Below are 17,363 nucleotides of genomic sequence, written 5' to 3'. Positions count from 1 at the left end.
AGTTACAAAATAGGTCCCAATTCTCCAGGAATATACAATTTAGGACATGTAATGCTGATGAGGATTGACATAAAAAAATACACCAAGAAGGGCGCCTAGGTGGCTCCGTGGGTTAAGCTTCTGACTCTTGGTTTCGGCTCACGTTGTGATCTCAGGGTCATGAGATTGAGCCCTGGCTTGGACCCCAAGCTCAGTGGGGAGTCTGCTTAAGATTCTCTCCCTCTGGGGCGCCTGGGTGGCTCAGTTGGTTAAGCGACTGCCTTCGGCTCAGGTCATGATCCTGGAGTCCCTGGATCGAGTCCCGCATCAGGCTCCCTGCTCGGCAGGGAGTCTGCTTCTCCCTCTGACCCTCCTCCCTCTCATGCTCTCTGTCTCTCATTCTCTCTCTCGCAAAAAAAAAAAAAAAAAAAAAGATTATCTCCCTCTGCCCCTCCCCCTGCTCACTCGCGTGTGCTCTCTCTCAAATAAATAAAATCATAAAAAATACACTAAGAATAAATACAGCATAGAGTAAAACAGTTCATTTCTATAACTCACTCATTTTCTCATAGCTCTCTCTTTTCTCCAGCTTCTACTTTGACCTCTCAAACTTTGACCCCACTCTCTTCCCCATCTGTTATCTGAGAATCAACAAGTCCTGCCTATGTTTCCCCTGCAGCATCTCTTAGGCTCATCACTTACCATGGAGCCACTGACATTTTATGCCCAGATGGCTGCAAAGACATCTGAGTTGTAATTCTTAATCTCTGGTCTCACTTGATTTAAAAATTTATCTTGACTCCTGATGTCAAATTTATCTTCCTAAGAAAGGCTTTGTTGTGTCTCTACTTTAGGAGCAGGAGGCACTCTTCTTGTATTCTTCTGACCCAGCCATTCTGCCCACTAGGCCATTCCTCTTACTAACTCCTCAGAAAACTCATCCATGCATTTTGCTGTCTCCTTGTCTTTGCTCAGTCTTCTGCACCACCTTACACTTCCATAAATCCTATATTTATTTATAATAAAAACATACACAAGTATTTCCTGAATACTTTCAAGACCTATTTCTTCCTCCATAAGTGCCTTATTACGACCATCATTTTACCTTCCTTGGGATTACTTCTGTGTTTTTGAGTGTCATCCAAGCCACAGGACTTTTGTTTGGGTAAGTGATCCAGTGGTTCTCAACCCTGCTGCACATTAGAATCACTGAAGGCATTTAAAAAATATCCATCCAAGGCCAATTAAATCAGAATCTCGAGATGAAGCATAGGCATTAGGAAAAAAATTTTTTTTTTACATAAATTATTTATAAAATGTCCCAGGTGATTCTAACAAACAGGAAGTTGAGACTCACTCATATAAATAATATTCGGTTTCTTAATTTGTACATACTATTCATTCATTTGGTCAAGAGTTATGGGTATCTATTACAGAGGTACAAAACTGGTAGCCCTGACATGGTTTGTTAGGCTTATAGAATGTTTTCAAAAAATTTTAGACTTTAGACAATATTTTAGAATTGGAAGATTCATCATAAACATTGAACTACCTAGCTCCTCTTGAAAACAAAAAAAAGGAAGATCTGGTGAGACTGTGCATGAATTCTTGCAAGGCAACACTTGGCTAGAATGGAATTGCAGTATCCCTTCTAGATGGAGAATGAACTTCTAGTTTGCTACAGTCCTCATCACTCCCTATTGCTCCCTCACAGGGACTGAGTACTAACTACCATTTATTCTATCATTTGCATAGTTGTTAATGTTACTGCTTTAACAGTAGAGAAAATTCTTTGAAGCCCTACCTGATTCCTTTCCCCTAATGACCCCCTCCACTCCCAATAAGGCTCACTGTTGAATAAAAAATGTTTCTATGTGTCAAATATCCAGGCATCCAGCCCACTTTATTCATTATGTTATCTGACTGGCCTCCATAGTAATTTGAGTTTGCAGCCCCTGGCCTGCAAACACTGTGGTAAACACTGTGTTAGATGCTAGGGATATAGAAGAATGAGGTACAGTGTTACTTTTGGAGGAAGTCACACTTTATTGGGAAATGCAGACATATTAAAAAGTATTGTAAAAAAAAAAAGAAAAGAAAGGAAAAAAAAGTCAGGGAAAGAAGGGAACAGTGCTTGTCAGAATTAGGAAAGACCGTACAGAAGAGGTAGCATTTGAGTTGGATCTAGAAAAGTGAGTTGGGAGTGTTTACAGGCAGAAAGGCAAGGAAGCTGTTTTAGACCAAGAAACAGCAATCCCCAAATATGAACATGTGAAAGCCCACAGCATGGTCAAAAAATCGCACATGGGGAATGAGAGAGGAAACTCTGGAGTAGGTTGGGATAGGGGAGGTTGGTTTTGTGTGAATTCCCAAGGGTTTTTTCATTTTGTCTTCTAAGATAGTGGGAAAGGCATTAAAGATCTTTAATCGAAGAGAGACACGATCACATTTCTATTTCTATTATCAGAAAGATAATTCTGACAGCAATGGGTAGATTAACTGGGAGGCTAAGGTGAGCGATGGTGGGAACCCGATCAATGAAAGCAACAAAAGGATAGAGGAGCAGACAGATTTGAGAGATGTTTCGGAAGTATAACTGGCTGGGCCTGGAAGAGTACAGGAAAAGGAGAGGACTAATCAAAGATGTTTTGATTTGGTATGTAAAAACCCAGAAAATATTTTAGCTGCTAAAGAGAAATTTAAAATGATTTATCACAGACATGAGTCGATATTAGAGTGACTTAATATTTAACTTCAAGCTATAAAGTATCATTGTGGTGTGGGTTTTTTTTTTAAACCCTTTTTTTGGTCTTTCAAATAAATATGCTTATAATTTAGGTGCCTGGTGCATACCTGATTCTGCTGAACTTAGAGGATGACCTCCAAATTTTATTTCAGTTTGGCGGAGTTTAGTCATGTTTAGCAGCTGTGTGACTTGTGGAACATCTGTCGTTAGTTGGCAGCTTCGTGGAATAATGTCTGTAGGTTCATCTGTTGGAAAGGGAATACCATATCCAGCTGAAAATAAAGACAAACATTCATTCCCCAAATATAAGTCATTTTTGCCAAATGGACATATCTTATAAATGAAATCGATTAAAGCATTTTAGAATATGACTTTGAATGAGTTACTCAAACTTACGGCCTCAGCTTTCTCATCTATAAAATGAGCACTGTAAGTTTACTGCTTACTTCGTAGCACTGTAGGAAAGATTAAATGAGATAAAGTGTATAACATACAGAGCAGGTTCAGAGACTTGTACAATAAATGAGAGCATTCATTGGATAGATTTTGTACTTATTTTTCAATACTAGAAGGTGACTCAAGAAAAGAGCTAGTTAGGTGTGCTCTGATGCAGATTTCTGGGAGTACAGTGGCTCATTTGTAAGAGATCAATGATACAAAGACATAGTTGAATAAGCACCTACAGCCACTATATGAGTAAATTTTTAACTTTTTATTTTGAAATAATTTTAGATCTACAGAAAAGTTACAGAAATAGTAGAGTTCTTAATACCTTTTACTCAGCTTCCCCTAATGTTAACATCTTACCTTTGAATATTTTCAAAGAAAGGTTTATTATAATTAAAATAGTATTTTTATTATTGTAATTTGTATTCCTAATGAAATTTGATATCATTCATATATATTTACATGGATATACAAATTTCCAGTTTAGTAAATTTTGTGTTCATGTTCTTAACCCATTTTGGTATTAGAACATTATGTTCTTATTTATTTGTATGATCTCTCTTATGGCAAACATATTAAGCCTTGTCATACGTCATAAGCAGGAATTAAATCGGTATTAGTATTCCAAAAAGCAATTCTCCTAAATGTATCAAAAGCCTTAAAAATTTACATGCCATTTTACTCCATAATTTCACTTTACGAATCTTTTCTCTCTCTTTTTTTTTAATTAGAGAGAGAGGGAGCGTGCGTGCACATGCTTGCCAGGTGGGGAGGGGCGGAGGGACAAGGATAGTCTTAAGCAGACTCTGCTATGAGCGTGGAGCCCCAAATGGGACTCAAGGCTTGATCTGATGACCCAGAGATCATGACCTGAGCTGAAACCAAGAGTTGGCTGCTTAACTGACTGCACCACCCAGGTGTCCCTGAGTCTTTTCTAAAGCAAAAAACAACAACAACAACAAAAAAACCCAGAAACTCAGATGAAAGATCTATGTAAATAGGTGTTTATAATTTTTGAAAAATAAACAACTTGAATTACCAGTAAAGAGCCACAAGAAATTCTATTTATGAAGATGGCTTGATGATGTGGGAAAGACTCATGATAGGAAGTTAAGTGAAAGTAATATATACAAAACTCTAACTCTACTGTAGGAAATCAATAAATAAAATGTGTGCATGGCAAAAAGACTAAAATGAAATATATTGAAATGTAAAATAACTTTTGATGGTTAGCTTAAGTGTGGGCTTTATTTTCTTCTACATAAAAATGTCTGTGTTTTTAATTTTTATAAGTAAAATTTCTTTTCTTTTTTTAAAGATTTTATTTATTTATTTGGCAGAGAGAGACACAGCGAGAGAGGGAACACAAGTAGGGAGAGTGGGAGAGGGAGAAGCAAGCTTCCTGCGGAGCAGGGAGCCCCATGCGGGGCTCAATCCCAGGACCCTGGGATCATGACCTGAGCCGAAGGCAGATGCCTAACGACTGAGCCACCCAGGTAAAATTTCTAATTTTAGAATGTAGTGGAAAAAATTTGTGTGTGTGTATATATGAATATGAGTAGTAACAAAAATTCAACCAATCATCCCTCAAAAAACATCCTATGTAAGTATAAACTCTAACGACATTTATAAAGGCAAATGATGTTAGGTTTATATGCACCCAAGTCATGGCAGTTTCCTAATTAGACCCTAATGTCCTAATCTTGAAAAGGAAATGAATCATTTAACTAAAAACTTAAATACTCATCAGCAATGTAATGCTTTCTAAGTGTCCTAATGCTCCAGTCATTAAAAATGCAGTAGATTTACAAATCTTAGTTTTCAGGTATTCTTTGTTTGTTCATTTCTTATTTGTCATCGACATTTAGAAAATCAATATAAAGTAGTTGAGTAGATAAACTCTCAAAATAGAAAACATTTGGAAAAATAAGTAAGCTAACTCCAGATATATACTTGACATATCATTTCAAACTCTTCTGAGGTAGAAAAAGATAATTTCCACTTCATTGCCAATATTGATAAACTAAGATTTTATAATAAAAGAGGCAGAGAAGTCTGTAGGTTATAAGACCCTGAAAGAAAATGCTGAATTCTCAATCACATAAAAACAAGTCGTGGAAACTTTAGCTTATAGGGATTGTGTGGTACAGTGACCAGGGTACAGTGCCATATAAAGTTGAAATGTATACAAAACAAAACCTGAGTTTCCATCTAGCAAGAAATAGCCAAAAATCCCTGGTAACCCCAAATCCAAGGCAGAGACTATGACAAAACTCCAATCTGAATTTAACAGGATCGTGGTTGACATGCAGATCAGATTTCACAGTAAAAGGATAAATCCCTTCTGTGCCACTTTTCCTTTCTATACATCTACTCTTCCTTTGCACCCACAACTGTCTCACTACTCATTGGATTATTCATCAAGGGAGACTGTGAACAGTATAAAACCTGCAATAAAAGGAGGAATCAAAGAAAAAAAGATCAGTTTATTATTTTTAAAATAAAGATGAATTATTAAGCCCATTTAGCAACTACTCACTCTCAAACTTTGTGGAGGAATACATAGAGAGGATCTTTAGTCTCATTTTTGTGAAACCAAACTATGAAAGAGCTTTATGACCTGGTAGTTGGATGTTTTGATAAACCGAAGTGGAAGTTAACTCAGCTCCCCACCACCCACCTCACCAATAAATACTCCCTTCTCCATATCCAATTACTGGGCCACTTTATTTTATTTTTTACCATTCATGGCTTAATCAAAAAATAAGAATTTCTAGAGCACCTGGGTGCTAAGTTGGTTAAGCGTCTGTCTTCAGCTCAGGTCCTGGGATCCAGCCCTGTGTTGAGCTCCCTGCTCAGCAGGGAGTCTGCTTCTTCCTCTCCCTCTGCCCCTCCACCCCTGCTCCAGCTCTCTCTGTCTCTCACTCACTCTCTCTCAAATAAATAAATAAAATCTTAGAAAAAGAGAAAGAATTCTGAATACAGCATGGGTCCTACATAAAAAATAAATAGTGCTAAACTGTGAGTACATAGAGGGCACGGTCTGCCTTCATTCATTCATTTACTCATTTTATCATTCAGCAAATACTTATTGAGCCTCTACTGTGTGCCAGGGAATCTCGTGGTGAGCTAGAGTGACTCTGTCCTGGTCTTCTTGAAGCTTACACCTAATAAAGAATATGAAACAGATTATATTATAAGTAACTATTCAATTATAATTTTATTAAGTGCTCCAAAGGAGAAGTTCAAGGTGTAATGAAAGAGGTTAAGGGTATCAGGGAAAGTCTTTTCTGACAAAGAGACATTTACTTATTTTTTATTTTTAAAAAGATTTTATTTATTGAGAGAGAGAGAGAGCATGAGAGGGAGGGAGGGTCAGAGGGAGAAGCAGATACTGGGACTCCAGGATCATGACCGGAGCCAAAGGCAGTCTCTTAACCAACTGAGCCACCCAGGAGCCTCTAGTAAAGAGACATTTAAACTGAGTCATAAAAGATAAGCAGAAGTTGTCCTGGTGAAATGGATGGGAGGGATCATTCAGGTGGAGGGAACAGAGTATTTGAAGCCTCTGAAGGCAGGATATCTCTGGTGCATTCTAGGAAGTGAAAGAAGACAATTCTGCCAAAGGGTTGCCAGTGTGGGAGAGAATAGGGAGAGAATCCCAACGATATATTTAGTACAGCATCTGGTTCAAAGGGGATGCTCAATAAATGGTCATGGCTGAAGGCCCCTTAATAACAGCTGACCTAGATTAAAAGCAGCGGCTAAGTCTCCCACTTTTCTTCTTTGGTTGTTCTTTGCTCAGCTATCTCCTGAGAAGTACTCCACACACATTTTATTTGGATATCACATCTTTCTCCCCAGATGGCAAATAACAAATCAAGCTGGTAATCAGATACTGGGGGACCGAGGCCTACCTGCATTGTTCTTCCAGACAAGTTCTATCTTCTGTAAGAGAATGTGTATGGAAACATGAAGACTGCTTGATTAACACTGGAAAATGACACAGTTGAATTTAAGGTGCTTTTGCTAACAAATCTGAAAGAATTGCAGTGTTGGCTGGAATGGTCAGCTCAGAATGGCAAAATGGTACATGGAGGAGAAGGCTATGAGAAAACTGAGATTTGCTCATGTAGCATTGAAACACAACCAGGTGGTGGGTTTTTTGCTGTCTTTGCTCCCAGTATGAGTTAGTATATTCGAATGTTTGAGTGACTTTGTAACCCTGTTTGGCTTTCTTTGGCTATAATGCCACCATAAAGTGAACCATTCTTGTAGGTGTTGGATATCTCTGATGAAGATCTTAACTAGCTTTAAAAATTAAGTCATTGGGGTGCCTGGGTGGCTCAGTTGGGTAAGTGTCCAACTCGATTTTGGCTCAGGTCATGATCTGAGGATTATGAGATCAAGTCCAGCTTTGGGCTCTGTACTCAGCAGGGATTTCGCTGGACATTCTCTCTCTCCCTCTGCCCCTCCCCCTGCTTGCGCGCACATGCGCACTCTCTCTCTCAAATAGATAAATCTTAAAAAAAAAATTAAGTCACCAATTTTAATACATACATAAAGCACTTTATGCATTAAAACATCACTTATATTGAACATAATAAAAATAAATAAATAAAAAAACATCACTTATTAGCTGTGCGACTTTGGCATGATAATTTACCTCTCTGTGCCCTTGGTTGTCTTACCTGTAAATCATGGATTAAAAAAATAATACCTTATAGGGTTATTGTGATGATTAAATAAGTTAATGTTTGTAAGGGCCTAAGAACAGTGCCTGGTACATAGAAAGTACTATGAAAGTGTTTATTATTAATAATAGACAAATACTTACGTCAATTGTTTCATTATAATGGAAACAAAACCACCATGTCTTAGTATGTGTTTTTTATAATAAAAGGTCTTGATATTTAAAGGGGTAAATAAGCCTGAACTACACCAAACACCTGGCTATCCTGAAATGAATCATGCCTTTACTCTTTTTTTTTTTAATATTTTATTGAGGAGAAATTCACATTAATATATCAGTAAAAATTAAGCATTTTAAAGTGAACAATTCATTGGCACATAGTACACTCACCGTGTTGTACAACCACCACCTCTATGTAGTTCCAAAACATTTTCATCATTCCAAAGCAAAATCCCTTATCCATTAGCCAGTTTCTGTCCATTTCCTCCAATTCCCAGTCCCTGGCAACCACAAATCTGCATTCTTTCTTTATGGATTTATGGACATTTCATATAAATGGAATGATGCAATATGTGACTTTTTCTCTGTGTGTATAATACATACCATGTTTTGTTTATCCATTTATCTGTTGATGAACATTTGGGCTGTTTCCACATTTTGGTTATTGTGAATAACACTGCAATGAACATGCATGTACATGTTTCTGTTTTCCATTCTTTTGGGTATATACCAAGGAGTGGCACTGCAGGTTCATATGGTAATTCTGTGTTTTACATTTCAGGAACTGCCAAACTATCTTCCATAGTGGGTGAACCGTTTTGCATTCCCATTAACAATGTACAAGGATTCCAATTTCTCCACACCCTTGCCAACACTTGTTTTCTTTTCTTTTTTTAAAAAAGATTTTATTTATTTATTTGACAGGGAGAGACACAGCAAGAGAGGGAACACAAGTAGGGGGAGTGGGAGAAGGAGAAGCAGGCTTCCCCCGGAGCAGGGAGCTCAACGTGGGGCTCAATCCCAGGACCCTGAGATCATGACCTGAGCTGAAGGCAGATGCCTAATGACTGAGCCATCCAGGTGCCCCCAACACTTGTTTTCTATTAAAAAAAATTATAGCCATCCTAGTGAGTGTGGTGGTATCTCCTTGTGGTTTTGATTTGCATTTCCCTAATGACTAATGCCATTGAACAATTTTTCATATGTTTGTCAACGATTTGTATATCTTCTTTGGACAAATACTTAACAGTAGTTAAGTCCTTCAACCATTTTTTAATTGGGTTGTGTGTCTTTCTGTTGTCGAGTTGTAAGAGTCCTTTACATATTCCAGATACTGGAAGATATCAGAATATTCCATATATATACTCTCTATATGTAGAATCAGAATATTTATCCTATCAGATATATGATTTGCAAATATTTTCTCCCATTCTGTAGGTTGTCTTTCAATTTCTTAAAAGTGTTCTTTGATACATAAAAGTTTGAAGTTTTAATGTCCAATTTATCTATTTTTAAAATTTTGCTGCTGTGCTTTGGGTCATATCTAGGAATCCATTGCCAAATCTAAGGTCATGAAGATTAAGCTCTACTTTTTTCCTAAGAGTTTTATTTAGTTCTTATATTTAGGTCATTGATCCATTTGAGTTAGTTTTTATATATGGCATGAGGTAGGGGTCCATACTCATTGTTTTGTGTGTGGATATCCAATTGTCCAGAACCATTTGTTGAAGAGTCTCCTCTATCCTCATTGAATGTTCTTGGCACCCCTGTCAAAATTAGATGTATGGATTCATTTCTGGACTCAATTCTATTCCGTTGGTGTATATGTCCATTCTAATTATACCAAACTGTTTGATTACTGCAACTCTTGGATTAAGTTTTGAAATTGGGAAGTGTGAATCCACCAAATTTGTTCTTCTTTTTCAAGATTGTTTTTGGCTATTTTGGTCCCCTTGCAATTCCATATGAATTTGAGGATTAGCTTTTTCATTTCTGCAAAAAAGGCCATTGAAACACTGAGAGATTGCACTGAATCTCTAGATCTCTTTGGGTCATACCAACATCTTAACAACATCAAGTCTTTCAATCCATACATATCACATGTATTTATTTCCATTCACTTAGGTCTTCTCTAACTTCCTTTAGCAATGTTTATAGTTTTCAGTGAACAAGTTTTTCATCTCCTTGATTAAGTTTATTCCTAGGTATTTATTTATTTGGGATGACATTATAAATGGAATTATTATCCTTAGAATTTTTAGGATATGAAGTTCTAATATAAATAATATTTATAATACTTACTTATAAAATACAATTGATATTTTAATCAGAATAAGTCTGTGTCTTGATATATAGATACTCATGACCCATTTTTGTGGGATCTACTATTGGCTGGGCACCTCTGCTATGCTGAAATCTTAGCTTTTTTTTCTTGCCCTGGGGTGGTTTACTAGGCAAGGGCAATCTGAGTTCAACTCCACTGCAGGAAGGAGTGGGAATGCAGCCTTAAACTGAAAAGATCTGAATATGATGTGCATCACGTGACCTGGAGATAGAGAGGCAGGAAAACACTCAACAGTGCTGATTATTAAAAACACTAAAGCATTCCAGTTATTGAGGAAGGTAAATATGTATACTGTTGAGGAAGGAACAGCCAGAGGCTTGGCCTAGAGTTCCACCTTCTGTGACCTCAGCACAAGATGCCTTATTTCCATGGGTCTTGTTTCCTCTCTGTATAATTAGGACATTGGATTACATGGTCTCTAAGGCCCTTCCCCGCTCCATGAGTCTATTAAGGCAATACATCAGTATTTCTAGTTTTTTTCTGTGGCCTTTGAAGGGATAATTTTCTTCACATTGCTTGACATTCAATAAAGGCTTATGAAGAGAGAGAATGACTGAATGAATAATTGAACAAACAATTAGCCCACTCTTACTTCATTAATTCATCAAATGTGTATGACAGATTACCAGTGCCAGGTCACGTGCTAGAGGTAAAAATATGGAGACTTAACCTATGCCCTCAAGGGACTCTCAGTCTGAAATCATTCTTTTAATTATTCTCTTCTTCTTGCATTTCTGAACACAGAACACATATGTCCAAGCGCTGATATTTTAGAAAGCACTGAACTGGGGTGTCAGGAGACCTGTAAAATCATCACTGGCAGAGCATAAGTCCATACTTAGTGGATAATTGTTTGTTCTTTCCTCTCTTCTCTTGGCTCTCTTGTTTTTCTCTTATCTAACTATCTGTACATATATTGTTTTTTTTTTTAAATGCAGAGTGATTTAAGTTATGATTTTTAAAAAATATTTTATTTATTTATTTGACAGAGAGAGACACAGCGAGAGAGGGAACACAAGCAGGGGGAGTGGGAGAGGGAGAAGCAGGCTTCCTGCTGAGCAGGGAGCCCGATGCGGGGCTCGATCCCAGAACCCTGGGATCATGACCTGAGCCGAAGGCAGACGCTTAACGACTGAGCCACCAAGGCGCCCCAAGTTATGATTTTTTTTAAATGTAGTAATGATTTAAGTTAATCAATAATTCAGTCATGCAAATGCCTAAAAATGCCAGTCCACGTTTCCTCAGGAACCATAAAATTATGTCATAAATTCAATTGAATCAACATGCTTTACTACTTGTCCAGCATCAGCCATTCCTCTGGGCAAGTGAAAAACTGGTTAATTTCTTGTTTTAGGGTCCCAATAATTCACTTTCTATTATATGCCACTGTGTAAACAGAGAACAGCAATGTAATTGGGCAACATTTCCTAGCTCGGGTGAGTTTAAGAGGTTCTAGAGTGAAATGTAGCAGCTTAAATAAACTAAGGGCAACAGGGTACTGAGCTTAAGCAAGCATTTAATACAGTATGTTTAAGTTGAATCTCAGAATGAAATATAAGAAACAAGTAAAAGAGTTTCCTATGATAAAAGTCTCAACCTTATGACTAACAGAACTGTCTTTGCAGAAGAAAATGTCCCTCCCTCTACTTTCAGTATGAAAGACAAAGGGACATCCATTACTTATTGAATACAGACACCCTTAACACAGCCAGTCACCAAATCCTGGCATTCTTATTCCATGATGTTATCTTCTGTCTCTCTCTTTCTTTAAATTTCCCCTCCCTTCCATCCTCCCAAGAAAGGCAGAACACTGTAGTAATTAGGAGTATAAACTTGAGTCCTATTACCAGGGTTCAAAACCTGCCTCTACTACTTAACAATTGTGTGACACTGGACACATTATCTGACTTCTCTGTGCCTAAGTTTCCTTATCTGTAAAATGGGGATAATAACAAACAATTTATAGAGTTTGTATGAGCATTAAATTAAGTTCATATATATATAAAGTGTTTAGAACACCTACTGCTTCTATTAGCACCATCATCATTGTTATCACTTCTGCTGCCAACCTCCTTGACCAGGGACACTCAATTTGCCCCATACTGTGTTATCCTTTGTCCCCTTTTATCAAATTGTCTTGAAAATGAACTTTTGCAGCGTTTATTTTTCTGCTGTCTAAAATTACACAGAGAACTCTGAGGATAGGAAACTTGCTCTACCTCTTTATGTCAAAGTATGCGGCCTAGTAATAAAATATTATATTAAATTACACCTCCCACCTCTGCCATGTACCATACTGAACTTCCTGTTCCTTGACTGCATCAGATCTATTCATGATGCCATGCCTTTATACATACACACTCTTTCCTTTTCCTGAAATGCCTTCCTTTCTTGTCTACTTCCATTACCTGAAAAATTATTTCATTAGTTGAGAAATTGTTATTTTTCCTTCAGGATATAGTTTGGAAAATTTATATTTTCAGGTGAGTACAGGACAAACACTGCTCTACAGACAGATACTGACCCATTAAGTCATTTTCACTGGTCTGCAGTGAAAATGTCAGTCTTTATTCTGAAATTAACACCTTCCTAATATGTGTGTGTGTTTAAATGTCTTCCCAATTAATTAAATGATTACAATAATTGTAGTTTTTTTTTTTTGTTTGTCTGTTTTAATGCCCTGATTTGGTGAATTTAAAAATTGGCAACCTTATGTTAGTCAAGTTTTTTGTAACTTGGTAGGTCTGTGACATCCAAATGCCTCTCCAAGTGGCTCTATCAAGTGAGAGTTAAGTGCTCCAACTCTCCTCCCAGTGCTTGTTAAGCCCATTAGGGAAGTTTCCTCCAGGTATAACAATCAATATGTACATGTATATTTTCCTGAGAGATCCCAAGCTCCTCGAAGCATGGGCTGTCATTCCAGTGCCTGATTATAGGAGGCAGAGAAATGGTAGCATCTACACCATGAATTATAGTTTATGTCTTTTCACATATATATTTATAGTTTATTGGATCTTCAAAACAACCTTATAATAACTAATGAGGAAATAATGCTCAGAGATGTTCAGAACTCACACAAAGCACAAAGTTGGTACGTGATCACAGCAATAGACTGTGGGACCATTAATCTGTGTCTTTAGTCTCTACAATATCAATTTAACTTCTTCAATATGTACTCGGTTTATACACTTCATGCCTTCAGTGGGAATGTAATAGTATTTTACTTTAACTCATTTTACTGATGCAGAAATTGAAGCATAGAGACAGGGTGAGCACTTGTGCAGGTTAAATGGAAGCTAAATGAAGAATATGGGGTTAAATTCCACAGCACCTGAACCACACTGTGCTTCCTCAAGTCTACTCAGAACATTTTAGGCAATCTGAGATGCCACATTCATAAGCCTTTTTTTCAGGCCTTCTAAAAGAAATCATGCCAATGTTTGTTCTTGGAATTTTACTGATTATCATTCACTTTAAAAAAATTAATTATAAATCAAAATATATGTATATTGTTCAAAAATACAAATGGTACTGTAATTATGAGAAAAAGTCATCATTCCCTAACCTCACACATCCCCTAGTCCTACAGTGCAGAGGCAACTATTCTCAAGCCTTTCAGCAATAGCCTCTAAATCTTCTGGTACTTCTGTTTATAAATAGTAGCCTTATATTGACATTTCTGCCCTTGTGCTTTAGATAATATTTCTGGCTTCCTATTTTGGAAAAAATATGGAACCACAAAAGACCTGAATAGCCCAAGCAATCCTAAAAAAGAAAAGCAAAGCAGGAGCATCACAATTCTGTACTTCAAGCTATATTACTGTAGTCATCAAGACATTATGGCACTGACACAAAAACAGACACATAGATCAATGGAACAGAATAGAGAACCCAGAAATGGACCCACAACTATATGGTCAACTACTCTTCAACAGAGCAGAAAGGAATATCCAATGGAAAAAAGACAGTCTCTTCAACAAATGGTGTTGGGAAAACTGGACAGCAACATGTGGAAGAATGAAACTGGACCACTTTCTTACACCATTCCCCAAAATAGTCTCAAAGTGGATGAAAGATCTAAATGTGAGACAGGTATCCATCAAAATCCTAGACGAGAACACAGGCAGCAACCTCTGTGACCTTAGCCATAGCAACTTCTTACTAGACACGTTGCCAGAGGCAAGGAAAACAAAAGCAAAAATGAACTATTGGGACTTCATCAAGTTAGAAAGTGTCTGCAGAGTGAAGGAAACAATCAACAAACCAAAAGCCATGCCTACAGAATGGGAGAAGATATTTGCAAATGATATATCTGATAAAGGGTTAGTATCCAAAGTCTGTAAAGAACTTATCAAACTCAACACCCCCAAACCAAATAATCCCATTAAGAAAGGTCAGAAGACATGAATAAACATTTTTCCAAAGAAGAGATCCAAATGGCTAACAGAAATATGAAACAATGCTCAACATCACGCATTATCAGGGAAATACAAATCAAAACCATGATGAGATACCACCTCACACCTGTCAGAATGGATAAAATTAACAACACAGGAAACAAGAGATGTTGGTGAGGATGTGGAGAAAGGGGAACCCTCTTACACTGTTAGTGGGAATGCAAACAGGTGCAGCCACTCTGGAAAACAGTACGGAGGTTCCTCAAAAAGTTAAAAATAGAACTACCTTACAATTCAGCAATTACACTACTAGGTATTTACCCAATGGACACAAAAATACAGATTTGAAGGGGTGCATTCACCCCAATGTTTATAACAACATTATTAACAATAACCAAACTATGACTATATTACTGTAGTCATCAAGAGCCATAAAAAAGAATGAAATTTTGCCATCTGCAGTGATGTGGATGAAACTAGAGTGTATCATGCTAAGTGAAATAAGTCAGAGAAAGACAAATACAATATGATTTCACTCATATGTGGAATTTAGGAAACAAAACAGATGAACATGTGGAAAGAGAAAAGAAAGAGAAGGAAAGAGGGGGAGGCAAACCATAAGAGACTCCTAACGATACAGAACAAACTGAGGGTTGATGGAAAGAGGTGGGTGGGGGATGGGCTAAACGGGTGTTGGGTATTAAGGAATGCACTTGTTATGATGAGCACGGGGTGTTATACATAAGGGGTGAGTCACTAAATTCTACTCATGAGACCAATATTATACTATATGTTAACTAACTAGAATTTAAATAAATATTTGGAAGAGAAAAATAATTGACTGGATGGGTATAGAATTCTAAGTTGAAAATCATTTTTCCTCAGACTTTTGAAGTTATAGTTTTAAGGTCTTCTACCATCTAATGTTGTTGTGTGAAGTCAGACATCATTATTCACATTCCTACTCCTTTGTATGCAACTTGAATTTTAAAAAAATTCTGGAAGCTTAAGTAATCTTTTCTCTTTCTCCCTCCTATTCTTAAATTATACAATGGTGGTTCTTTTTTTCTTTTCATTTTCTTTTTCATTTTCTGCTTCTTTTTCTGTTTTTGATGAGCTGCATCAATATGAAAAACCTGGCCTTTAAATCTGGGAAATTTTCCTTTTTTTTTTTAAAGATTTTATTTATTTATTTGACAGAGAGAGACACAGCGAGAGAAGGAACACAAGCAAGGGGAGTGAAAGAGGGAGAAGCAGGCCTCCTGCTGAGCAGGGAGCCCAATGTGGGACTCGATCACAGGACCCTGGTATCATGACCTGAGCCGAAGGCAGACGCTTAACGACTGAGCCACCCAGGCGCCCCTTGGGAAATCTTCCTATATATCATCCTTCCTGCTTTCTCTAGCCTCTCATCTTAGAATCCTATTACTCTGCTGGTGGTCCTCTTGAACTAACTTCTAATATTCTTAACATTTTGATCCAATTTTCAGTCTTTTGGGTTTCTTTTAAACATTTTTTTTTTTTTTGATTCTAAGTCTCTGGGGAAAGACAGTACAATACAGAGTCTCAAAGTAGCTGTATAGTTTCTGAGTCGAAATGTCCAGTGATATGAAACTTATTCACTCAAAACTTATTAGACAGGTCAGGATACAAGGACAAGAGAAAAACAGACAATAAAAACAGACCCACAGGAGAGACAGATATTGGAATTGTGAGCCAAGGCTTTTAAAATAACTTTGATTAATATATTTGAGAAATTAGATAATGAGATAGAGAATTTCAGCTGAGGAATGGAAACTATGAAAAAGAATCTAATGGAAATTCTAGAATCAAAAAATATAATAACTGAAATTAAGAATGCTAAAATATGTGTTCATTAGCTCCTTGATAAATATCCAAAGAAAGCCCACCTAGATGCTCCAAGAGAAATGTAGAATGATTCCAGCAGTAATATTCAAAATTGCCTAAAATAGAGAAATAAACTGTGGGGCATTCACACAATGGCATACTGTACAGTAATTAAATAAACAATATAGATGAATCTCACAAACACAGTTTTTGTTAAAGAATGTATATATGAAAGAATATGATTTTATTTAAATAAACTTCAAAAATAGGTAAAATTAATTTGTAGTGTTAGAAGTCAGGAGAGAGTTACCTCTCTAAGAAGAGAGAGGGTCATAATTGGGAGGACCTTTAAGTAAGGTTTCTGAGATGTTTTTAATGTTCTATTTCTTGATCTGCGTGGTGGTTACAGAAATGTTTTCATATTTGTGTTAATTCCTAAAGCTGCACACCTATGATTTGTAAATGTTTCTAAATTACATAAAAAACTTACAATAAACTTTAACAAAATGCTTATTGAAATACAGCCCAAAACAAATTATTTCTATTTTATAGATGCAGTATGTTTTCTTAACTGAGAAAACATATACGTATTCCTTACTTTATCTATTTCTTTCTTGCTGTTAGTTTTGGTGTCTATCTACCATGTACCCAATGTATCTGAGTTGAGAAGTTCTCTGGTTCAGTTTCTCCAGAGAATAAATATCCTGTTGTCTGCTTATTTGTAGTTGGAAGGGGGATCTGGGATCCTATAGCAACCCATATAGAATTTCTACTAAACTCCTTGTTTTTAGCCACACCTCTTCTCCTGCCTTTGGCAGTATCTAGGGCTGCCAATTCTTGAGTTCCTCTGAGGTTCTATGTTATGAATCTCATTGGCAAACCTCTCTGTAAACCCAATAGTTTCAGCTT

The 17,363-nt window shown here is 36.9% G+C and overlaps 1 protein-coding gene across 13 annotated transcripts in view; it reads right to left on the bottom strand.

The window, feature by feature from the left end:
* CFAP20DC (CFAP20 domain containing) overlaps positions 1 to 17,363 on the bottom strand; it is a 270,624-nt gene that overhangs the window by 116,218 nt on the left and 137,043 nt on the right. For 11 of the 13 annotated variants that reach the window (XM_045862045.3, XM_064594315.1, XM_045862042.3 and 8 more), the window contains one exon: positions 2,833 to 2,997. In XM_045862045.3, coding sequence (XP_045718001.1) covers positions 2,833 to 2,997 — 165 coding nt within the window. The remainder of the gene's footprint in view (positions 1 to 2,832; positions 2,998 to 17,363) is intronic. The other 2 variants (XM_045862040.3, XM_045862047.3) reach the window with 1 other exon arrangement.

Source organism: Mirounga angustirostris, unplaced genomic scaffold, assembly GCF_029215605.1.
Source record: "Mirounga angustirostris isolate CCGP_5_RB_7025 unplaced genomic scaffold, mMirAng1.0.hap1 SCAF_1, whole genome shotgun sequence".
In the NCBI taxonomy this organism is placed as follows: domain Eukaryota; kingdom Metazoa; phylum Chordata; class Mammalia; order Carnivora; family Phocidae; genus Mirounga; species Mirounga angustirostris.
The sequence above is the reverse complement of the archived record's forward strand: the minus strand, read 5'-3'. Positions and strand labels throughout refer to the sequence as shown.